This window comes from Hemitrygon akajei, chromosome 31 (assembly GCF_048418815.1).
Source record: "Hemitrygon akajei chromosome 31, sHemAka1.3, whole genome shotgun sequence".
Lineage (NCBI taxonomy): Eukaryota > Metazoa > Chordata > Chondrichthyes > Myliobatiformes > Dasyatidae > Hemitrygon > Hemitrygon akajei.
The window spans coordinates 32,033,070-32,058,117 of NC_133154.1; the positions used below are offsets into that span (position 1 = coordinate 32,033,070).

Genomic DNA, 25,048 nt, shown 5'->3' on the forward strand with positions numbered 1-25,048 from the left:
GCAACACAGAAGATTCCACATGGACATCTTCAGAGCTAGGCCCTGATCCAATGGCAAGGGAGACCAGGACTCAGTGTACAGGTTTAGACAGAGGGGGAGCGGGACACACACACGCACGCGCACGCACAAGAACTGTGTTGCTCTCCCTCTTCTCCTCCCCAACAGGGAGGAAATAAAAAGCCAGTTGCAAGGCAAGCTTTGTTCACTGCATCTCGGTACGTGACAAATAATAAACCAATTCCAATTTCTTCGCACTGTCTTTGTCTATACTCTTCACTGTCAGCGAAATCAAAGCCCCTACTCATGCCAGACATTCTCCCCTCCACTCTGCCGTCGGGCAGAAGATACAAAAGCCTGAAAGCACGTCCCACCAGGCTCAAAGACACCTTCTACCCCGCTGTTACCAGACCCTTAAATGGACCTCCTGTACAATAAGAGCTCAGTTAACCTCACAGTCTACCTTGCTATGACCTCGCACTTTGTCTATCTGCAGTTGTTTCTGTAGTTTCTACACTTTATTCTGCGTTGTTATTGTTTTACCTTGTTCTTTCTCAATTCACTGTATAATTATCTGATTTGTATGAACAGTATGCAAGACAAGCTTTTCAATGTATCTCAATACATGTGCCAATAATTAACAGATTCCAATGCAACTGTCTGGACAAGGAGCTACAGCTTTGTTCTCAGCCCGGGACAGCAACTGCTCCGGAATGACAGAACCTACAGGGCGCGGTAAACACTGCCCAGTCCATCCCAGGCTCAGCACTTCCTCACAGTGCGTTGCTTCAGGAAAGCCAACAGTATCGTCAAGGACGTCTGGCAGCCCAGCCATACCCTCTTCTTTCTTCTCCTAAAAGATACAGAATGGCCAGACTCGAGAACAGTTTCTTCCCCAGTGCTATCGGACGTCGCCCATGTACCAACACAATACAGGGTCCCGCAATGAACTGTGACCGGCTAACCCTCCGAAACTTTCTGACGATGAGTAAGAGTAGCCAGGACACAATTCAGTAGGGTAGCGAAGGTCACAGATGGCAATGCTTGCCTACATTAGTCGTGGCATTGAGTTCAAGAGTCAGGAGGTTGCACTGAAGCTTTATAAAACACTGGTTATGCCACATCTGGAGTATCGCATTCAGTGCTGGTCGCCCCTTTATGAGGATGTGGAGACTACTGAGAGGAGGACAGGTTACCAGGATATTGCCTCAGACAAGGACAGGTCAGACATTTTCTCTGGAGTAGCACAGGCTGAGGGGAAACCTGAAAGCTTGGAAATTTGAGAGGCATAAAGGGGTGTCTACCTCCCATCATGGGGGGGGGGGGTCTAATATTTACTGGACAGCTCTGTTGAATTATCCCCTCACATCTCACATTTAAGGCGGGAGAGGGATGAGTAGGGCAGTTTTTTTTTCAAATACTATTTTAAATATAGGGTAGTGGGTGCCAAGAGTGAACTGCCAGGGGTATTTGTGGGGGCAAATATAAGAGACAACCCCCTCACCCGCATGAGATCAGTTCAGTCCCTGACCAACACAGGGAAGTCCTGACCCACACACAGCAGTACGACTCCCAGTGAGGCCAAACGCACAACAAGCATAGACAGAAGGGCTGTCCATTAACCCCAACTAGTCATATCTGACAAGCAGCAATTACCATACAAACATCTCTTTTACACCCAGAGTTGCTCAGAGATTCAAGATTGTTTAATGTCAATTCTAATATACAAGTGTAAAGAAGTAAATAATTGTTACTCCAGATCTGGTACAGCATATGAAATCGCACCAAGATAAAGAACACTAATAAAAACACAAAAACACGCAATAAATATATATATACACCAGTTAACTTAAATACATAGACTGACAGCATGCCCGTAAAATGACGCCAGGCACAGGAGAGTCTGTACATAAGGTGACTGACAGGAAATGATGAAGTTGGGGTGGTTGGGGTGTGGAGGGGTGGGTTAGTGGGCGGAGGTGTTGATCAGCCCTGCTGCCTGGGGAAAGTAACTGAGTCTGGTTGTTCGGGACTGGAGGCAAGTCAACTGTGTTGAAAGGCTTGTGAATAAAATTGTCAGTGACAGAACAGCCTCGATGAGCTGATCCTCGTCTCACTCTGAACGGAGAGAGCACGGTGAAGGACTGTTGAGGCACGGGAAACATTAACATTGTGTGACAGGTTTTAGCATCCATTTGAACGGGCAGAGGAACTGGGTTCAACTCTCCAAACACTGCAGCATTGTCAGCACACCAGAGTACACGTCCTCATAACCCAGTCCAGAATCCCAAGCACTGTGTTTCAAGCCGAACTGCTTGCAAAGGATTGGAACAAAATGGCCCAGCTCGTTTACCTGACTCACTTCAGGGTAGAAAACTCTCAAGACTTTTATCATTAATAAAAGAAAAACGCAGAATGATGGGTTAGTAGGTTTGCTGATGGCACAAAGATTAAAAATCGGGTTTCAACTCTCGTTGCCGATGTTCTGGTGTACGTGACAAATAAAGCTAGCCTTTAATAATTAAGATCGGCGGCAAATAGGTAATGTAGTGTTTAGCACCGATCGTGGTTCAACTCCCTCCGCTGCCTCCGAGGACTTTGTACATTCTCTCCGTGACTGTGTGGGTTTCCTCTGGGTGCTCTGGTTTCCTCCCACATCGCAAAGACGGGTTTGAGAGCTGCGGACGTGCTATGTTGGCAACGGAAGTACAGCCATACTTGCGGACTGCCCAGCACAACCCTTGCTAACTTGACACAAACAACATTTCACAACGTTTCGATGTTGATGTGACAAATAAGGCCTCTCTTTAATCTTTTTTTTTAAGGTTGGTGGCAATCAGGGCAGCATGGTAGCAAAGCGGTCAGTGCAATCGCTGCACTAGGGTTCAAATCCAGCCGTTGCCTGGAAGGACTTTGTACATTCTCCCTGCGATCGTGTGGGTTTCCTCTGGCGCTCCAGTTTCCTCCCACATTCCAAAGACACACAAGTTAGAGTTGGTAAGCTGGGCACATCTTTCAGGGAAAAAAAATGATAAAGAATGCAAGAAATTGGGGCTAGATGGGTAGGGACCGTGCTCAGCATGGACCAGTGGGCCAAAGGGCCTATATCCCATGCTGATTTCTCTGCCATATAGTCTTGTCTGGAGCAGCCTACTGGATTTTGCAGCTGCCGTGTGAGATTTGAACTCAGGACTCTTGGGCTGCAAGTCCGGGGGTTCAGCTCACCCCGAGCACCAAGGTAGCAGGGGTGAATCTCGCAGTGACCTACCCTCGTAGCAGTCTCGGACAGTGTTGAAGTAGACATAGTACTGGTCGTTGGTGAAGAACAGGAGGCTGAGCCAGGAGTCGAAGGCGTAGATGGGAACGATGAAGAGGATTCTCACGATGTGGCGCTGCTCATTTGGCACGCTGTAACACCGAAGGTGCATGTAAATCTGCAAGAGAAGACAGACGGCTGTCAGTGCGAGGGATGGGAGAGCGAGAGGAGAGCCTCAAGTGGACGGGACTGGCTTACAGCCTTTTTGTTTCTTCACGGCCAGATCAGATTAGCTTTAATTGTCATGTTGAAACATACAGTAAAATGTGCCCTTTGCGTCAATACGAATCAGCGAGGATTGTGCTGGGCAGCCGGCAAGTATCACCAACCTAGCATGCCCACAACTCACAAACCGTAATCGTACATCTTTGGACTGTGGGAGGAAACCAGAGCACCTGGAGGAAACCCACACAGTTACAGGGAGAACGTACAAACTCCTTACAGAGAGCAGCTGGAATCAAACTCCGATCTTGCAGCTAGCACTGTAAAGTGACTGCCCTAGACCATAAAATATAGGAAGCCATTTGGCCCAATGGTTCTGCTCTGCCGTTCCATCATGGTATCCTTCTCAGCCTTAAACTCCTGACTTCTCCGTGTATCCTTTCAAGCCCTGACAAATCAAGAACTGAACAACCTCCACCTTAAGTACACCCAATGATCTGCCCTTCATATGCATCTGTGGCAATGAATTCCACAGATTTGCCAATCTCTGGATAAAGAAATTCCTCCTCACCTCTGTTCTGAATCGATGTCCCTCTATCCTGAGGCTCTGCACACCCTCTCCACAGCTACTTTACCTCAGACTTTCAACTTTTGAAAGGTTTCAATGAAATTCCCTTCTCATTCTAATGACTTCCAATGAGTACAGGCCCCAGGGGCAAACACTCCTCACATGGTAAGTCTTTCAAACCTTGAATCATTTTCATGGACCTCCTTTGATCCCTCTCCAATGTCAGCACACGCCTTCCTTAGATAAGGGGCCCAAAACTGCTCACAATACTCCAAGAGAGGCCTCACCAGAGCCTTATCAAGGCTCAACATTACATCCTTGCTTTTATATTCTAGTCCTCTCAAAATAAATGTTAACATCGCATTTGCTTTCCTCACCACTGACTCAACCTGGAAATTAACCTTTAGGGAATCATGCATGAAGGACTCCCAAGTCACTTTGTGCCTCGGGTTGCTTAATTTTCTCACCATCTAGAAAATAGTCTACCTTTCATTTCTTCTACCAAAGTGCATGGCCATACACTTCCCAACACACTATTCCATCTGTCACTTCTTTGCCTAGTCTCCTAATCTGACTGTCCTTCTGTAGCATCTCTGCTTCCTCAACACTACCTGCCCCTCTAGCTATCTTCACATCATCTGCAAACTTGGCCACAAAGCCATCAACTCTGTAATCCAAATAATTGACACATAACATAAAAAGAAGCGATCCCAACACTGGAAGACCACTGGTCACCGACAGCCAACCAGAAAAGGCTCCCTATATTTGCACTCTTTGCCTCCCGTGTATTAGCCAGTGCTCCACCTATGCATCTTTCATGTAACACATGTGATCTTAACTTGTTCAGCTGCCTCATTTGTGGCACCCTGTCAAAAGCCTGCTGAAAATCCAAATACACAATATTCACCACTTCTTCTTTGTCTATCCTGCTTGTTACTTCTTCAAAGAATTCAGGCAAGATTTTCCTCAAGGAAACCATGCTGGCAACAGCATATTTTATCATGTGCCTCCAAGTACCCTGAAACCTCATCCTTAATAATCGACTCCAACATCTTCCCAACCACTGAGGTCAGACTAACTGGCCTCTAATTTCCTTTCTTCTGCCTCTCTCCCTTCTTGTAGAGTGGAGTGACATTTGTAATCTTCCAGTCTTCCAGAACCATTCCATATTCCAGTGATTCCTAAAAGATCATTACTAATGCCTCCCCAATCTCTTCAGCCACTCCTTTCAGAACTCTGTAGTGTGGACCACCTGGTCCAAATGACTTAACTACCGTCAGACCTTTCCATTTCCCCACAAGAACCTTTCCCTAGAAATAGCAACTTCAATAACTTCTACCCCAAACACACTCAAGCTTCCAGCACTTTGCGATTTCCTTCCACAGTGAAGACTGATGCAAAATACTTATTCCACTAATTCCTTGTACCCCATTGCTACCTCTCCAGCATCATTTTCCAGTGGTTTGATATACACTCACCACTCTTACACTACATATCTAAAGAATGTTTTGGTATCCTCTAATATTATTGGATTGTTTACCTTTGTATTCCATCTTAATATGACTTTTTAGTTGCCTTCTGTTGATTTTTAAAAGCTTCCCAATCCTCTAACTTCCCACTGATTTTTGCTTTATGATATGCCCCATTCTTTGGCTTTTATGCTGGTTTTGACTTCTCTCGTAAGCCATGGTTGCATTATCTCTGCCTTTAGAATACTACTACTTCCCTGGCTCCCAAATTATATTACGGCTTCCAAATTGCTCCCAGAAACTCTGGCCATTGTTGTGCTGCAATCATCCCTGCTAGTGTTTCCTTCCAATCAAATTTGGGCCAGCTCCCCCCTCATACCTCTTATTTCCTTTACTCCACTGTTTTACTGAAGCACCCAAATTTAGCTTCTCCCTCTCAAACTGCAGAGAGTGAATTCTATAATAGTACGTTCACTGGTCCCCTAATGGTTCCTTTACTTAAGCTCTCTATTCAAATTAGGTTCATTGCATAACATACAATTATCGCACTATGAAAAATCCTTAATTTTTAAACTCTTTCTCAATGGCAGGGACCTCTTTCTCAAATTTCTGAGGGGCCAGTTGGGGGAGGTGGGGTCCTGACAGAGGCCCAGGTACCAGGCGGGAGTCAAGGCCAAAGGGCTGAGCGAGCGTATGGGTTGGAGACCGAAGGTGAAGAAGGCCTGTTTTGGAGTGAGCGGTCTGTGTGCGAACTTTTGTGTGTGGCATGGCAGATGGCAGGAAAGGGGCTTGTTTTGTCACATGCTGTGCTCTGCGAACATTGCAGGCGCTGGAATTTGTGGCCACACTTGCGGGCTGCCCCACAGTACACCCTCGAATATGTTGGCTGTCCGCACGTTTCATTGTACATGTGATACAGCCGAATCTGAGTGGCCTATTCTTGCTCGATTTCTGTTTGCAGGGCACTAGTGAATCAGGTTTGTCTGTCCAATGGAAACAAACGTCAAACAGAAGATTGGCAGATACGACTCTGTTACCCAGGGAGCCAGTTTTAGACAGGGTGACTACCACAACAGAGCCCGTCCCTGACCACATCCAGCCTCCTCAATAAGGAACAAGGCATCTACTTGGCTGCCCGGAACACGGGCTTGGCCAGGAGACAGCACTACAAAAACTGTGCACGTCTTGCTGGTGTGAATGCTGTTGCCCAGCAACCAGTTTCTAGGGGCAACTTCAATGGCACTCCATCACAATGGCTGCCGACATTAGCTAGTCGGGTTGGGAGAGTGTGAATCACAAGAGATAGGAGCAGACAGGCCATTTGGCCCATCACCATGCTATCACAGCTGACTATCCCACTCAACCCCATTCTTCTGCCTTCCCCTTGTAATCTTTGACTCCCTTACAAATCAAGAATCAATTAATCTTCACTTTAAGTATATTTAATCGTCTTGGCTTCCACAGCCATCTGTGGCAATGAATTCCACAGATTAGCTATACTCTGGTAAAAGAAATTCCTCCTCAGCTCTGCTCTGAGTGGGACATCCCTCTATTTTGAGGCTGTGCTCTCTGGTCCTAGACTCCCCACACTATAAGAAACATTCCCCCCCCCCCCCCCACCCACATCCACTCTGTCTAGGCTTTGAATATTCGACAGGTTTCAATGAGATCGCCTTCCCCCATTCTACTAACCTCAATCAAGTACAGGCACAGAGCCATCAAGTGCTCCTCATATGTTAACCCTTTCATTCACAGGATTATTCTCACAAACCCCTTCTGAACACTCTTCAAATTCAGCACATCCTTTCTTAAAGATAGGGGGCCCAAAATCTGTTCACAAGACTGCAAATGTGGTCTGACCAAAGCCTCAGCACTACATCTTTGCTTTTATATTCTGGCCCTCTTGAAATGAATGTAAATGTTGTACCTGTGAGAAATACAACTAATTTTTAAATACATCGGAACAGAGGAAACCCACTAGGTCATGGGATGAACGTGCACACGCCTTACAGACAGCAGAGGAAATTGAACTCCAGTCCTCCGATCACTGACACGGAAGCATTATGCCAACTGCTACACTACAATGATGGGCGCCTGGAACGTGCTGCCAGGGAAGAGGGTGGAAGCAGATCCGAAAATTGTGATGAGGAATATTCAGTGAACTCTTAGCAGCAGCATAAAACATTTGGAGGAAGGAGGAACATCCTACCGAACATTTGCACAGGTAGGGAATGGAGACACACAGACCACGGGCAGCACACACAAAATGCTGGAGGAACTCAGCGGGTCAGGCAACATTTGGAACGGAATAAAGAGTCAACGTTTCTGGCTGAGACCCTTCATCGGGACTGGAGAGAGAGTGTGCAGAAGCCAGAATGAGAAGGTGGGGGGGGGGGGGGGGGGGTGTCGGGGATGAACTGAGATAGTGCCGCGGTCGTCGCACAGATCAAATCTCTACACAGCAATTTGTGTTGTGGTCAGTGCAGGTATTGTGAGCTGAAGGTTCTGTTCCTGTGCTCTACTGATCCACACTCAGTGGCCACTTCATTAGATACATCGCTGCTCCTGCTCGTTAATGCAAGTATCGAATCAGCCCATCATACGGCAGCAACTCAATGCAGAAAAGCAAGCAGGCACGGTCAAGATGTTCAATTGTTGTTCAGACTGGGGAAGAAATGTGATCCAAGTGACTTTGACTGTGAATGATTGCTGGTGCCAGACGGGGTGGTTTGAGTATCTCAGGAACTGCTGATCTCCTGGGATTTTCATACACTGCGGTCTCTAGAGTTTACAGAGAATGCTGCAAAAAGCAAAACATCCAGTGGGCGGCAGTTCTGTGGGCAAAAACGCCTTGTTCATGAGAGAGGTCAGATGAGAACGGCCAGACTGGTTCAAACTGACAGGAAGGTGAGAGAAACACAAATAACCACACAACAGTGGTGTGCACAAGAGTATCTCTGAACTCCATGCCTGTGCCTAATAAAGTGGCCAATGAGTATACGTTCCATGTTCCAAACACTCTACTAATTGACAGAGGAATCTTTGAAAGGTGTTTGCTGTCAGTGATGAAGTCAGCAAGGAACAGATGGCTGAGGGGAGGGGGGAGCTTCTTTACCCAGACTTGAATGGCTGCTAAAGCCACTTCCTACGACTGAGAAATGCTTTCTCTCACTTTGCTGAACCGAGGCGCGAACAGAAGCTCAGCAGGCTGATATCACACACAGGAGCTGCCCACCAGAGTTTGCCGTTGTCCTGGACTGCGGGTGTGGAACTTGTGCAGGGGCTGGGGGGTGGGGGGGGGGGGATATCACTGTCAGCACGGGATGCCATCACTTCAATTAATCAATTAAAATTTGGGTGAGAAGGTGAAAACATTGATCACATCAGGTCTTACTGAAAAGGCAAAACCCAACAAAACCATTTAGACCCTTGAAAAGATTCTTGGGATAAGATAGACTCTTGGCCTCATGATCAACCTCATTATGATCTTCTCTTTTCATTTTCCTGCACTTCTTCAGTAACTTTTACACCTTATTCTGCATTGTTACCGTTTTACCTTGTTCTACCTCAATGCGCTGTGTAATAATCTGATCTGTAGAAACAGTATGCAATACAAGTTTTCCCCACTGTATCTCAGTACCTGTGAAAATAATAATAAACTAATTCCAATTTCTTCCCACTGTCTCTGAACTTCACGTTACCTCAGTAAAGTGGCCATCTCCCACCAAGGGCCTCTACCATCTCAGATATTCTCTTCTTCCTTCATCCACTGGGGAAAAGACGAGATTGGGCCTGAAAGCACAAACCACCAGTTTCCATCCCACTGCTTGTTATAAGAGTCTTGAATGGATTTCTTGTACAGTAAGATAGACCCACGGCCTCACAATCCACCTCATTATGATCTTGGACTTGTTTACCTGCACTTTTTCCATTAGCTTTTACACTCTATTCTGCATTGTTATTGTTTTACTGTTCAGTGCACTGTATAATGATTCAACTGTAAAAACAGCATGCAGTTAAATGGGACTAGGCTAGCACAGACAAAATGGGCCAAATGGCTGTAACGTTCCGTGACTACGAACACTCGGACATCCTCACACTCTCACCTGCTGGCAGGTTATAAGCAGCGCTGTCCACACGAAGAACCCAGAGACGCCCTGGGCTGCCGTAGTCATCAGGAAAATCGGCTGCTCCAATGGTGTGGGGGTGTCGGGCATCCACGAGACGCTGGGGCTGGCCACGGTGGTGGCAGAGCTGAGCTTGGGAGCCACCATGGCCGCGGAGAAGGTCTCGTTGTTGTTGTCAAGCGGCCTGCTGTTCATCTGACAGAGAATCAGAGTTATTATCACTGACAAGCGTCCAGCAATTTGTTGTTTTGCGGCAGCAGTACAGTGCAGTACAAAAAACTATAAGTTACAATAATAAAAACAAAAAATAAATAGCAAAAAGATTGTAAATTAGTGAGGTAGTATTCATGGGCCATTCAGAAATCAGAGGTGAATAAACTGTTTCTAAAACATTTCAGTGTGCCCTTCTTGACAGTAATAATGAGAAGAGGGCATGTCCTGGGTGATGGGGCTCCTCAATGATGCATGCGATCATCTTGAGGCACCACCTTTTGAAGATGGTGGAGAGGCTAGTGTCCGTGATGGAATTAGCTGAGTCTACAACCCACTGGGGTTTTTGTCAATCTGTGCATTGAAGCCTCCATACCAGACAGTGATGCAGCCAGTCAGAATGCTCCCCACCGTACATCTGTAGAAATTTCCTGGGGTCTTTGGCGACATACCAAATCTCCTCAAACTCCTAATGAAATATAACCGCTGGGCTGCCTCTGTCATGATTGCATCAACACGTTGGGCCCCAAGAAAAATATTCAGAGATGTTGGCGCCCAGGAACTTGAAGCTTCTTGCCCTTTCCACTAGTGAGCCCTCGATGAAGACTAGTGAGTTCTCCTGACTTCTTCCTTTCATGAGAAAGGGGCACAGCGTGCAGGTGCAGAGGGCAGGGCTGGTGCGAGCAAGACCAGAAAGGGAGACGGGGGAGAAGAACCAAAATTAAAGGAGCTAAAGGAAGGTAATCAGCAAAAGCGAAGAACACGCTGACGTAACACACGACACAAAAAGATTCTGAAGATAAGCTGTTCCTCGAAACAACACAGCACTCAGGAGGTAGTCCCTCCCACTTTGGGATGTCCCCAAGTTCTTTCAGTGCTGTTTTGCAAGAAATGCAGCTCATGACAATCACACAAAATGCTGGAGGACTTCAGCAGGTCGGGCAGCAGCTATAGAAAGGCATAAACAGTCAGCATTTCAAGCCAGGAACCTTTTCGGGACTGGAAAGAGGGAAAAGTCAGAAAGTGAAGGTGGTGGGAGTGAAGGGAGGGGAATGAGTACGAGCTGCCAGCTGAGAGGGAAGGTGGGTGGGTCAGGGAGGGAGGGAGGAATAAAGTGAGAGGCTGGGAGGTGACAGGTGCAACAGGTGAAGGGCTGAAGGAGGAATCTAATAGGAGAGAAGAACAGGCCATGGGAGCAAGGAAAGGGGGTGAGGAACCAGAGGGAAGTGATGGGCAGATGAGGAGATGAGAATGGGTCAGGGGGAACCAGAATGGGGAACGGGAAAATCGAAGTGTGGGGAGGGGTAAAAGGAGGATGAAATTACAAGTTAGAGAAATCGATGTTCACACCATCAGGTTGGTGGTAACCCAGACGGAATACAAGGTGTTGCTCCTCCAACCAGACAGTGGCCTCATTATGACAGTACAGGAAACCATGGGCAGACAGATCGGAACAGGAACGGGAATGGGAAGTTGAGCTGAAATGGGTAGCCACCGCCAGATCCTGTCTTTTGCTGGAGACAAAGCAAAAGTACTCAACTGAGTAGTTCCTCCAATCTATGCCAGAATTCTCCTGCACGCCGACAACACTCGCACAGAGAGTCTAAGAGGAGGGCAAAGATCCAGACATCGAGGGGGTCAGTACGACCACCTGAAAGGTCTCTGCACAAAACATCACCTGTTTATTCCTCTCCAGACTTGCTCAGTTCCTCCAGCATTTTGGTTTCCAGTGTTAGCAGGATCTCATGTTCATGATTTGCAGCTGATGACAACCCCTCACGCACAACAGCAATGTGACAAAAACAGATGACTTGGCCGTTAAGAGGTGCCAGTTGAGAGGAAAACATTGGCAATGTCACCAGGGAGAAGCTGCCTGCTCTCAAAAACAGAGCTGTCCGCGCTAATACAAGCTGCTATGCTTCAGGAGGACTGCAGTTTGTCAGTCAAACACTTCGGTACTCCAGTTGCGGTGAGGGGCGGTGCCCGAGGTTAGAGCTTTTCTCCCTGCAGAGGGGAGATTTGACAGATGTAATACAAACTTATGAGGGGTATAAAAAGGATAAATGCAAGCAGGCTTTTTCCCCACTGAGCTTAGGTGGAAGTACAACTAGAGGTCATGGGTGTGGGGGTGAAAGGTGAAAGGTTTAAGGGGAGCGCGTGGGGAAACTTCTTCATTCAGGGTGGTGAGAGTGTGGAATAGGCTGCCAACCCAAATGGTGCATGCGAGTTTGATTTCAACGTTTAAGAGGAGATTGGCAGGTACATGGACGGCAGAGGTACGGACAGCCATTGTCTGGGTGCAGGTCAATGGAACTAGACAGTTTAAATAGTTCTGCATGGACTAGATGGGCCAAAGGGCCTGTTTCTGTGCTGCACTCGTCTATGACTATTCCGACTTGGGATTTCACAGCACTAGAGCCCGTCAGAGTTCTGATGTTCCCAACACGGAGGCAAGAGTTGGAGGAGGAGAGCATGTGGACACAGTGAGGCACAGTATAGTTAAGTAGCCCCAATTCAAGTTTAATTATCATTCAAACATACAAAGGTATACGGATAAATAAAACATTGTTCCTTTGGTGCCAAGATGCATAACACAGTACATATAGTCACACAACACAGTCACAAAATACTATTTGCCTAAGTCTCTGATTGGCGTGGCCTGAAGATTGATTGTCCATGTGATGCTGTCCTGGAGTCATGTTTCCACAAGAACAAGTATGCAGCAGTTCCTCATCTCCCACAGTTGCCAATGAGGGCAATCCAGCTAGTCTTCACTGCCTCTCAGGAAGGAGAAATTGAAAAAGTTTCTGCAAACCTTCACATTCCAAGTTTGATCAGAAGCCCACAAACTTCTGGCTCCTTAACCTACCGAGACATACTCAGCAAGGCTAGCTGTTGGTGACTTCAAATCGACAATATGTGCAATTATAGAGGCACTAAGCAGGTGACTCCTTTGCTTGCATCTTTGGGAACAGCTCTATTTCCATCTTTAATATCTCTATTTTTCCCTTTCGGGATTCTTTTGAAGATCCTGACCTGGAGTTACACGCTGACTTCAGTTCTTTGTGGGAACCACTCTCGGGTGTCACGACTGGTCGTTATCCGACGTGCCAAGGGTGGCCTTCGGAGGCCTGGGGGATCTCAGAGCTCTGGAGACGGGCGGATCGAAGGTCAGTGTCCCGGACCAGTGTGTCGTGGGAGCTGGAAGATGTTTGGCTGTGTGCCCGGAGACCTGGGATCTTTGGGCACAGAGCTCGGAAAAAGCAACGTAACAGACTTATAACACTGTAAACCAGCAAGTTGTTTCTTATGTCTCCCGTCTCGCTGTGAAGCGGAGTCATCTCTTTCTCCCTTATTAGGCATGTCGAATACCGGGTGAACGCATAGTCTCTGGGGTACTGCAAGTCTGTGTCTTTGCTGCACGCTCGGGTGCTCAGTGGTGGGTGCCGATGCTTTTTTTTTTGCCGGTGGGGGGAGGGAGGATTGTTGCTTGCTGCCGCTTACGTACAGAAGGGAGAGGAGCGGGGGGGGGGGGGGGGGGAGACTTTGGGGTTCTAACATGTAACTGTCATTCATTCTTTGGGGCACTCCTCTGTTTTCCTGGATGGTTGTGAAGAAAAAGCATTTCAGGATGTATATTGTTTCTCTGACATGTACCTTTGAAACCTCTCCTGGTGATGATAACATGAGATCACCCTCAGGACTCAGAGTCAGAAGAGGCTGCGGCTGCAAATCTATTCCATGAATCTGCGCACAAACATCCAAAAGCACACGCTCTAGTGAGGCAGTGAGGGAGGACTGCATTCAGGAGAGATAAAGTTTAGTCTGTGCTCCTGGGAGGTCAGAAAACAAGTGGCCAGGATGTTGTCCTAATACTGTAGATATCCTTCATATCACATCCAAGAACTTCTTAACGTAAATAGTGTAATGCATGTACACTTCGCCCCTCTCTGGCAGGGTGAGACTACAACTAGAGGTCATTGGTTTAAGGTGGAAAATGATATACTGAAGGGGTATTTGAGAGGAAACTTCTCCATTCAGAGGGTGGGGACAGCGTGAGATGAGCTGCCAGCAGAAGTGGCAGACACAGGCTCTATTGTAACATCTGAGAGAAATGGGGATAGGTACATAGATGGAAGGAATATATAGGGCTCTGAACCAGATGCGGGTAGACGGGACTAAGCTCAAGACCAGGCTGGCATGGGCTAGATGGGCAGAAGGGCCAGCTTACATGCTTTAGAGCGGTATGACTGACAATCACATTCAGCTTACTGTCCAGCAGACCTCCTCTCTGTGAAATGGCAACCTCACTTCAGAAAGCACATCACTACTTGGCATTATATGAATTGCCAATGTCAAACTCGTCATTACCAATGGTTTCGAGATCCACAACGATGCAACAACAGCAAGAGACACGATGAGATAGTCAGCTGTTAATCCTGCACAAGAATGATTTCAAGGGAGTGTTAGGAGGACAAATATCTAAAGTGAGGGGGCATTTAACAGGGGTTTTTACAGGACAAGTTTTTTTTTAAATGAAAGGCAAGGTGGTGGGTGTCTGAAATGTACTCTCAGGATGGTAATGGAGGCAACTACCAAAGAGGCATTTAAAAGCAACACAGAAAAAGCTGGAAGAACTCAGCAAGTCAGGCAGCATCTATGAAGAGGAATAAACAGTTGATGCTTCAGGCCGAGACCCATTACCAGTCCAGATGGAATCAGTGAATAGCAGTTACCAGATGCCCGAATTATCCTGAGACCATACAATATAGGAGCAGAATTAAGCCATTTGGCCTATGAAGTCTGCTCCACCATTCCATCATGGCTGATTTATTATCCCCGTCAACCCCATTCTCCTGTCTTCTCCCTATAACCTTTGATGCCCTTACTAATCAAAAAGCTATCAACCCCTGTTTTAAATATACCCAAAGTCTTGGCATCCATGGCCGTCTTTAGCAACGAATTCCACAGATTAAACACCTTCTGACAAAAGAAATTCCTTTTCATCTCTGTTCTAAAAGGACAGCCATCTATTCTGAGGCTGTGACTTCTGGTTCTCCACATCTACTCTATCTAGGCCTTTCAAAATTCTGTTCCCTTCAATAGTGAGGAAAGTGGAACCTAGGCCAAGTTCACAGAAACAGTGGCTCAACCCTACTCCCATTTCAAAGATCCAAAGAAAGTTATCAAAGAATGTACAAATTATACAACCCTGAGATTTGTTTGCTCACAGGCAGCCACAAAGCAGGAATCCGGATTTAAAGACCAACCCCCAATGCACAGAGAAAGAAAAAAAAACACAAATCGTGCAAAGAACAGAAGCGAGTCATGGCAACAGCATTCCGAACCAAATTGAATCCTCAGATCCGAATCCCTGGAGCAGATCGTTTGGCACGAGGTGGATCACCTCCAACCATGCTTAACCATAAAACGATTCCATCAAAATAAAGGTGGAGAAAGTAAATGTATGCTTTCCATTTGCTTGGAAGACCACATTTTGTGAAGAACTTAGGATGCAGAACAGTCTCACATCTCCCCCACAGAACAGCATAGGTACTGGCCTTTCAGCCCACAACACCCGTGCTGAGCAACATGGAAAATTAAATGGAGCAATCATCCCTGCACACTATCAACACCCCACTTCCCACATAATCAGGTGTCCTGGCCTCGAGGCACAATTCTGAATGAACATCGCTTCCTATACAGAAGCTGTTTTGAAAGAAATGTATCAATCACAATGCACACAAAAAGCTGGAGGAATTCATGGTAGCATCCATGGAAATGAATAAACAGATGACGTTCAGCCAGAGACCCTTCTTCAGGAGAGGAAAGGAAGGGGGAAGACACCAGAATAAAACGGGGAAAGGGGAAGGAGGATAATCTACAAGGTGACAGGTGGAGCCAGGTGGCTGGGAAGAGTAAAGGGCTGGAGAAGGAGGATTCTGATAGGAGAGGAGGGTGTACCATAAGAGAAAGGGAAGGAGGAGGGGACCCAGGGGGAAGTAGTAGGCAGGCGAGAAAAGGTAGAGGTCAGAGTAGGGAAGAGTAAGTGGGGAAGGGGAGGGAAAAGAAATAATTTTACCAGAAATCAATATTCATACCATCAGGTTGGAGGCTACCCACATGGAACGCAAGGTGTTGCTCGTCCACCCTAAGGGTGCCTCATCATGGCACAAGAGGTGGCCATGGACCGACTTGCCAGGACTGGGATGGGAATGGGAATTAAAACGTTTGGGCACTGCGAAGTTCCACTTTTGGCGGATGGAGTGGAGATGCTCACTTTTTGAAAAATATAATTTCTTGAACAGCTAGTTTTTATCGTATTTGAAGTGCTCAGTGGAAAGACATCCATCTCCATCCACTCTGTATTTGCCCTTTAAACAGCAATATCTGCACAGCTTCCGTTTTTGGTAATATTGGTAAACAGTTAGTAGATATATTTTGAAGGAAGTATTATGTTTTAAACTTATCTGTGTGCCACTATGTAGTTGTGGAGTGTTGCATACTCCAATAACTACACACTGGTTGTGAGAATAATTACCAATAAGAGTAATAGTATATTCATGCACACAACCATTCTGTATTGAATTATGGTGTTTTAACTTCTCTGCAGTTTCACAGAAAAGAGATTTCATTTAAAAACCTTGAAGAACGCTTCGCTCTCAGATGATTTTGGAGAAGTTGTTTAACTCGCTGCATAGCTGTGTACGTACGCAGCGAGGGCAGTGAAAACCAGTTCTTCAACACCACTACGTCACCAGCTCGTCACAGGGACCGACCACACACAAGCAAAACTCTTTTGCCTCTCTTTTACCTGTCCTTCAGCAATGCCACAGGATACAGCTGGCAGCGAAACACACGGCAGTCACGACAAGATGACTACAGCATGGAAGAGGCTATTTGACCCTCCAAATCCATACTAGCTCTATTTTATGACGATCCAGTCAGACACATCCACCTCCTATCTCACTGCAGTTTGGTCCTCCAGAGTAGACTTTTGTCATATCAACATTGAAACATCAAAACATGTCTCATTGCATCAATACACACGCTGGGGGCAGCCCACAAATGTCGCCATACTTCTGCTGACAACTTACGAACTTTAACCCGCACGGCTTCCCGTGCACCCAGAGGAAACCCATGGGGTCACAAGGAAAATGCTCAGACCAGCTTCCAACCTCTTATACCGCGGAGCTTTTCCATTAACTGAGAGGTCCATGGACCCCAGGTTGGGAACACCCCAGCTTAGAGACATTGGGGGGGGGGGGGGGGGGAATTGAATGCCTATTGTTAGTGCTGTATAGCATTATATTAACCACTATGTTACCATGCCACCCTCAATAACATTGTTATTGAGCATCAAAACCTGTCAGACAGCGGGCAGCCCGTGCTTGGTTGAATTCATTCAGTGACAGTTACAAACACAGGACTGAAAATTCTTCCGCGTCAGCAGGCCCAGTCTAAGCCATCTCTGCGGACATCAGCGAGGGGACTGAATTGCTGTTGTGAGAGGCTTAAGGAGAGCTGGACCAATGGGCAGAGAATGTGAAGCACGCAATCACAACTCGTGCGGAACTCGGATCCTCAATCTAACTTTTAAAACCAAGCTTGGAAAACGGGGCAGGAATTCTTCATCAAAAAAAAAATAATCACAGTCTTTTAGTTTAATCAAAGGACAATACGATCATTAGATGCAAGAGCAGAGTTAGGCCATTCAGCCCATCAAATCTGCTCCACTATTCAATTACAACTCCCCCCTCCCCCATTCTCACTGTAACCACCCTGAAGCAGCCTCACCATCCAGGACAAGCCCTCTTCTCATTATTACCATCAAGGAGGTGGCACAGGAGCCCAAAGACAAACAAACACACACACGTACACGCTTTCGGAACAGCTTCTCCCTTCTGACAGATTATTGAAGAGTTCATGAACACTTCCTCACTATTCCTCTTTTATACATTTTATTTTAACATAATAAATGTTATATCTGCAAAGTACAGCTGTCACAAAACAAGTAATTTCACGACCCATTTCAGTGATGATAAACCTGATTCTAACTCTGAACCCTCCAACTCTCTATCTAATCGGCATCCAATCAACCTTCACTTTAAATACACCCAATGACTGCCACCCGTGGCAACGAATTCTACAGTTTCAGCCTTCGGCTAAAGAAATTCCTCCTCAGTTCTGTTCTAAATGGACGTCCCTCTATTCTGGGACTGTGCCCTCTGGGCCTTGACTCACCCACCATAGGAAACGTCCTCTCCACATCCACTCTGTCGAGGCTCTTCAACACTTGGTGAGAATCTCCCCTCATTCCTCTAAACCAGTGAGTACAGGCCCAAAACCATCAAATGTTGAACGTGTTAACCCTTTCATTCCTGGGGTCATGAACTTCCTGTGGACCATGCCCAGGGTCAGCACGTCCTCCTTTGGATACAAAGCAAACCTTCCTTGGATATGGCGCTGCTCACATCCACCCGACAGTAGACACCCGAACACCAAATGCCAGAGTAGCAAACAGACCGTAACAGTACAGCACAGGAACAGGCCCTTCAGCCCACAAAATGTGCCGACCCAACTAATGTAACATCACCTAATCACACTAATCCCCTCTGCCCGCACGTGGTCCATATCCCTCCATTTTCTGTATATCCCTGTTCCTATCTGAGGTAAGAGGTTCTGCAGATGCTGGAAATCCAGAGCAACACACACAAAATGCTGAGGAACTCAACATCTGCGGAAATGAATAAACAATCAACGTTTCAGGCCAAGAGCCTCTTATTCTTCTCCATAGATGCATTTTATGCCTATCCTTATAATCTCTAAATGCCTCCATCATGTCTGCTTCCACCATCATCTCTGGCAGCACATTCCAGGCATCCATAACAATATCTAAAAAAAATGAACCTGTCACCCTCAGTTCACATCAAAGAGACGACCGGACTTTGCCCGGCTGTTCTGGGAGAAAATAGGCCACAATGTGAAGCCACTTGTTCCAATAACAGCAGCAGTTCAACAGCCCTCCAGCTGTGCAGAGACTGTATCCCTGATAGTAGCAGATGGAACAGTTTGTGGTTGGAGTGACTCGGGTCCCCAATAATCCTTCGGGCCCTTTTTACGCATCCGTCTCTGTAAATGTCCTGAATGGTGGGAAGTTCACATCTACAGATGTGCTGGGCTGTCCACACCACTCTCTGAAGAAGTCCAAACTTCTTCAGCCATCTTTTTTCCACCACACAGCCAGTATGTACAGACCACATGAGATCTTCAGTGATGCTTCTTCCAAGGAACATAAAGCTATTCACCCTGTCAACCCCAGACCTATTGATGTCAATAGCAGTTAGCCTGTCTCCATTCCTCCTGTAATCAACAACCAGCTCCTTTGGTTTATTATCACTCTCAACCCCATTCTCCTGCCTTCTCCCTGTAAGCTTTGATGCCTTGACTAATCAAGAACTATTCAACTTCCACTTTAAATATACCCAATGACGTGGCCTCAATAGCCATCCCCATAGCAATCAACTCCACAGATTCACCACCCTCTGGTTAAAGAAATTCCTCTTCACCTCTATTCTAAATGGACATCCCTCCATTCTGAGGCTCTGCCCTCTGGTCCTAGACTCCCCAACTATAGGAAACATCCACTCCACATCGACTATCTAGGCCTTTCAATATTGATAGGTTTCAGCAAGCACAGGCCCAGAGCTGTCAAACAATCATCACATGAAAACCCTTTCCTTTCCAGAATCATTCTCGTGGATCTCCTCTGGACCCTTTAAAATGCCAGCACATCCGTTCTTAGATAAGGAGTCCAAAACTGCTCACAATATTCCAAATGCAGACTGACCAAGAGTCATATAAAGCTTCAGCAATACATACTTGGTTTTATATTCTAGTCCTCTTGAAATGAATGCCAACATTGCATTTGCCTTCCTCACCACCGACTCAGTCTGCAAATTAACCTTTGGAAGAGTTCTGTTGTATTACTGACATTTGGACTCAAGATGTGATATTGAGCAGAGACAGATGTGTTCTCGTCACTATTCTACTGAAGAATAACGGTTAGTACAATCACTTTATAGTGCCAGCGATCACCGATCAAGGTTCAATTTCCGGTGCTCCCTATAAAGGAGTTTTATGTTTTCCCTGTGACTGTGTGGGTTTCCTCCCGGTGCTCTGCTTTCCTCCCACATTCCCAGGCGTACAGGTTTTGGTTAGTGAGGTGCTAGACGTGTGGTAACACCTGCTGACTGCCCCCAGCACATCCCAACCAATTTGATTCAATGCAAATTACACTTCTGGAGAAGAAGGATGCTTATGTGAGAATGCTGTTCTTGGACTACAGTTCAAAATTCAACACCATAATTCCATCCAGGCTCAAGAAGCTCAGAGACCTCGGCCTTGACCCTGTCTTGTGCAGCTGGATCCTGGTCTTCCTGTCAGATTGCTGACAGGTGGTAAGAATGGGCTCCCTCACCTCCACTCCTCTGACTCCGAATACAGGAGTCCCTCAGAGCTGTGTACTGAGTCCGTTCCTTTACTCCCTGTATACCCATGACTGTGTCGTCACCCACAGCTCTAATCTGGTAATTAAATTTGCCGACAACAGGACATTGATTGGCCTAATCTCAAACAGTAACAAGATGGCCTACAGGGAAGAAGTCATCTCTCTGACACAGTGGTGTCAAGAAAACAACCTCTCCCACAATGTCGCAATAACAAAGGAGCTGATTGTGGAATGGATCTGAGGTTGAGAGGGTAAACTACTTCAATTTCCTTGGAATCCACATCGCCAAGGACCTAGTGGCCTGTACATACCAGCTGTGTGGTGAAAAAGGCACAACAGCACCTCTTTCACCTCAGACAGTTGAGGAAGTTTGGTGTGGGCCCCCAAATCCTAAGAACTTTCTACAGGGGAACAACTGAGAGCATCCTGACTGGCTTCATCATTGCCCGGTATGGGAACTGTACTTCCCTCAATCACAGGATTCTGCAGAGAGCAGTGCGGACAGCCCAGCACATCTGTAGTTGTGAACTTCCCAGGATTCAGGACATTTACAAAGACAGGTGTGGAAAAAAAAAGGGTCCGAAGGATTATTGGGGACCTGAGTCACCCCAACTACAATCTATTCCATCTGCTACCATCCGGGAAACGGTACTGCAGCATAAAAGCCAGGACCAACAGGCTCTAGGACAGCTTCTTCCACCAGGCCCTCAGACAGATTAACTCATGCTGATTTGAGTGTATTTCTATGTTACACTGACTGGAATATTTATTATAAATGACTATGATTGCACATTTAGACAGAGGCATAACAAAGATTTTTACTCATGTACGTGAAGGATGCAAGAAATAAAGTCGATTCAATTCAAATGTTGCATTTCACTGTGATGTTTTGATGTACGTGCCAAATAAAGCTAATCTCAAATCTTACTGCACAAATGGGTCACGTACCTGACACGGGATCTGAAATACTCATTTGGGATGTAGGATCCAAATTCTTACTGACAATTGTCCAGTGTGCAGGTGTGATTATTAGACTGAGACGGAGAAAAAGGGCGAAGAATAATCAATTCACAAATTAACAATTACAGAATTATTTGAACTCTGTCAATTATAGCACAAATGGTCATTTGGTCCATCAGCTTCTTACTGCCCTTGGGGACAAAAAGCATACTTAGTGGCCACGACTGGGTGCACTCTTCTACCCAATAAAGTGGCCACTGAATGTATGCTCATGGTCTTCTGCTACTGTAGCACATCCACTTCAAGGTTCAACATGTTGTGCCTTCAGAGATGCTCTTCTGCACACCACTGTTATAATGAGTGGTTATTTGAGTTACTGTTGCCTTCCTGTCAGCTTGAACCAGTCTGGCCATTCTCCTCTGACCTCTTATTAACCAGGCATTTTCTCCCACAGAACTGGGTATTTTTTTTTGTACTTTGCACCATTCTCTGTAAACTCCAGAGACTGTCGTGTGTGAAAATCAAAAAGAGATCAGCAGTTTCTGAGATACTCAAACCACCCCATCTGGCACCAACAATCTTCCAGTGTCAAAGTCACTTAGATCACATTTCTTCCCCATTTTGATGTTTGGTCGGAACAACTACTGAACCTCGTGGCCATGCCTGCATGCTTTTCTGCATTGAGTTGCTGCCACATGATTGGCTCTTCAGACATTTGCATCAACAATCAGGTGTACCTATGAAGTGGTCACCAAGTGTAGATCAGTGAAGCACAGGAACAAGATCTTCAGCCTACAATGTCTCCACCAACCGAGATACCAATTTACTGTCAAGAGAAATCTGCAGATGCTGGAAATCCTGCCAAAGGGTCTCAGCCTGAAACATCAACTGTCTCCCCCCCCATAGATGCTGCCTGGCCTGCCGAGATTCCCCAGCATTTTGTGCGTGTTGCTCCGATTTACTCACTGGCCGGATTCATTTCCTTCCACGCTCTAGATCAAGCTTTGGTACCGGGAGATGCCTTTCCAATCGCCTCTAAGCTTCTCAGAAATAAATGTGGCTCAAATTTCCTCTCAGTCCTCCAAGTCAGGAGACCAGCTGAAATTACCGGGGTGGCGGAAATTTCACCTGCGCTCTGTGGCTGAATTGGCAAAGAAAACCCCAACCTCTGCTCCCAGTCGCACCCCCTGCCCGTATCAGTGACCCTTGCCAACCGCCAAGCTCAGTGTCACTGACAGTCACAGCACTACAGCAAGAAATGGCCCTTCAGTCCATCTAGTCCAAACTATCACTCTAGACCCATCAAGCTGTACTCCAACCACACCCCTCCCATCCATGTACCTATTCAAATTTCTCTTAAATGTTGTAATCACCACTTCTGCTGGCAGCTTATTTCACATTCGCCCCACCCTGACTGAAAGTCCCCCTCAGGTGCCCCTCGAATATTTCACCCTTAACCCATGACCTCCTAACCTCAGTGGGAAAAGCATGCTTGCATTTACACTATCTAGGCCCCTCAATTTTGTATAACTCAGCAGAATCAGGCCATTCAGCCCAGTGTCTGCTAGACAGCACATTCATGTCGAAGGACCGAGAGGGTGCTGCAGTGTCAAACGATTCGTATCCGGGGCAACGTGTTAGCCTGACCGGTGTAGAAGAACACAGGTCATCATCCCGATGTGCCGTCAACATCTCTCAGCCACCATCGCAGGCTTCAGTTCATTAGTGTGTGTGATAAAGGTTAAAAAAAAAAATCAGCTTTATTTGCCATGTGTCTCATGGTCTAATAGCTCAATGGACAAGAACAAAATTAGGCCATTCAGCCCATTGAGCCTGTTCTATCCTTTGCTCACAGCTGATTTATTACCCCTATCCTCCTGTCTTTTCCCTCGTAATCTTTGACACTTACTAACCAAGAAGCTGTAAGCCTCCACTTTAAATATACCCAGTGACTTGGCCTCCACAGACAACTGCGGCAGTGAATTCCACAGGTTCACCACCCTCTGTTCCTAGATTCGAGACAGTGAGATGCATCAGATCAGCAATGATTGTGCTGGGGGCAGCCCACAAGTGCCAACACAGCATACCCACAACTCGATAATCTGACCCGTACATCTCCGGAACGTGGGAGGAAACGCACAATGGACGTACAAACTCTGGACAGCGGTGGGAATTGATCTGGGGTGATGGTGGTGTAGAAGCGACTGAGCCAACAGGCAAGCTGCTGTGAGGGCGCGTGCTGTGAACAAATCACCACACAGCTTACAAAATCAATTTTTAAATAAGCATCCTTCTGGGATAGCCCAGCATATTTAATCTCTATCAGCAGAAGCGAGGTAATGCTGGGCTCTGGCCAACACTGACGAGCCCCGAGTGACAGTGCTGTTCACCTGTGCCCGCTGTGCCTGGCATCAGTGTCGAGAACCAACTCGTGATGTGCCAGCAGAGGCAAATCTGTTTGCAGACGATTGCTGCCCAACATCACCCGTACAGCAGTGCCAACCTGACCTGCTGAGCTCCTCCAGCAGTGGCCCTTCAGCCCACAATGTAGTGCTGACCTTTTAACCTGCTCCAAGATCAATCCAACCCTTCCTTCTAGCAGAGTCCTCCATTTTTCTATCATCCACGTGCCCGAGAGTTTCACAATCTACCTCGTTATGATCTTGCCCCTTATTAATTACCTGCACTGCACTTTCTCTGTAGCTGTTGCACTTTATTCTGCACTTGTTACTGCCTTACCTTGTAGGCTCAAAGCGCTGTAATGATGAGCATCTCTGTACATTGTCAATAAACCAATTCCAACTTGCAAAAAAAACACCTCACCATTACCTTCCCATCAAGCTGGCTCACCCACTACTCCTCCAGTATCCCATCATCCTTTTCAAATTGGCCACACACCCAGGGAATAACCAGCACTGCCCTCTCCTCCAAAGACCCAGGAGACTAACAGAGACCCTGTAGAAGATTTGGTCACATCTCCGGCATTAGCGTGCAGCAGTTAGCTATAAGATTGGAGCTTGGTTTCCACTGCTGTCCGAAAGGATTTTGTACGGTCCTCCCGGAACTGCATGGGTTTCCTCGGGGTGCTCCTATTTTCTCCCACATTCCAAAGATGAATGGGTTAAGGTCAACAAGCTGTGGGCTTGCTACATTGGCCAGAAGCACGAGATGTGTGGGCTGCCCCCCAGCACATCCTTGGACAGTACTGTTCGTTGACACGAGCTATGCATTTCACTGTGCGTTTTGATATACACCTGACAAATAAAGCTAGTCTTTCTTTCAGTGATGTCAGAGCTGGGCTTTGGGCTGCCTGAGAGTTAAAGGAGCCTCCATTTGCCCAACAGCTGTGTTTTAGATCATCAGCGCAGGACACCCAGCGGAAAGGGAATGTTCAGAAATAAACCAGAGCTTCACCAATAACCTGACTGACAGAGGCAATTCAAGAAAACAAGGTCACATCTCTGTGGGAGATCTCATTAGATACAGGAACTGCTCCTCTCCCCACATACGGTTTCAGCTGGTAGCTCAGTAACAAACATCTGCATTTGTATAGCACCTGCCACAACTAACAGGTTTATGTACAGTTTTCCAAATTCCATTTATTTTCCTGTAAATGAAAGAAAATGAGTCTCAAGGCTAACATATGGGTCACGTCAGTCTGTGACCTCCTCTGCAGCAACAATGAGGCCACTCCCAGGTTGGAGGAACAACATCTCATTCCATCTGTGT

The 25,048-nt window shown here is 46.6% G+C and overlaps 1 protein-coding gene across 4 annotated transcripts in view; it reads right to left on the reverse strand.

The window, feature by feature from the left end:
- The window catches only part of LOC140719126 (transmembrane protein 184B-like), a 96,274-nt gene that overhangs the window by 54,433 nt on the left and 16,793 nt on the right, over positions 1 to 25,048 (reverse strand). For 3 of the 4 annotated variants that reach the window (XM_073033517.1, XM_073033520.1, XM_073033518.1), the window contains exons 2-3: positions 9,619 to 9,834; positions 3,266 to 3,431 (exon numbers count right to left, since the gene is read on the reverse strand). In XM_073033517.1, the coding sequence (XP_072889618.1) occupies positions 3,266 to 3,431; positions 9,619 to 9,834 (382 nt within the window). Of the gene's footprint in view, positions 1 to 3,265; positions 3,432 to 9,618; positions 9,835 to 11,527; positions 12,800 to 25,048 lie in introns of those variants that run through there. The other variant, XM_073033519.1, reaches the window with a different exon arrangement.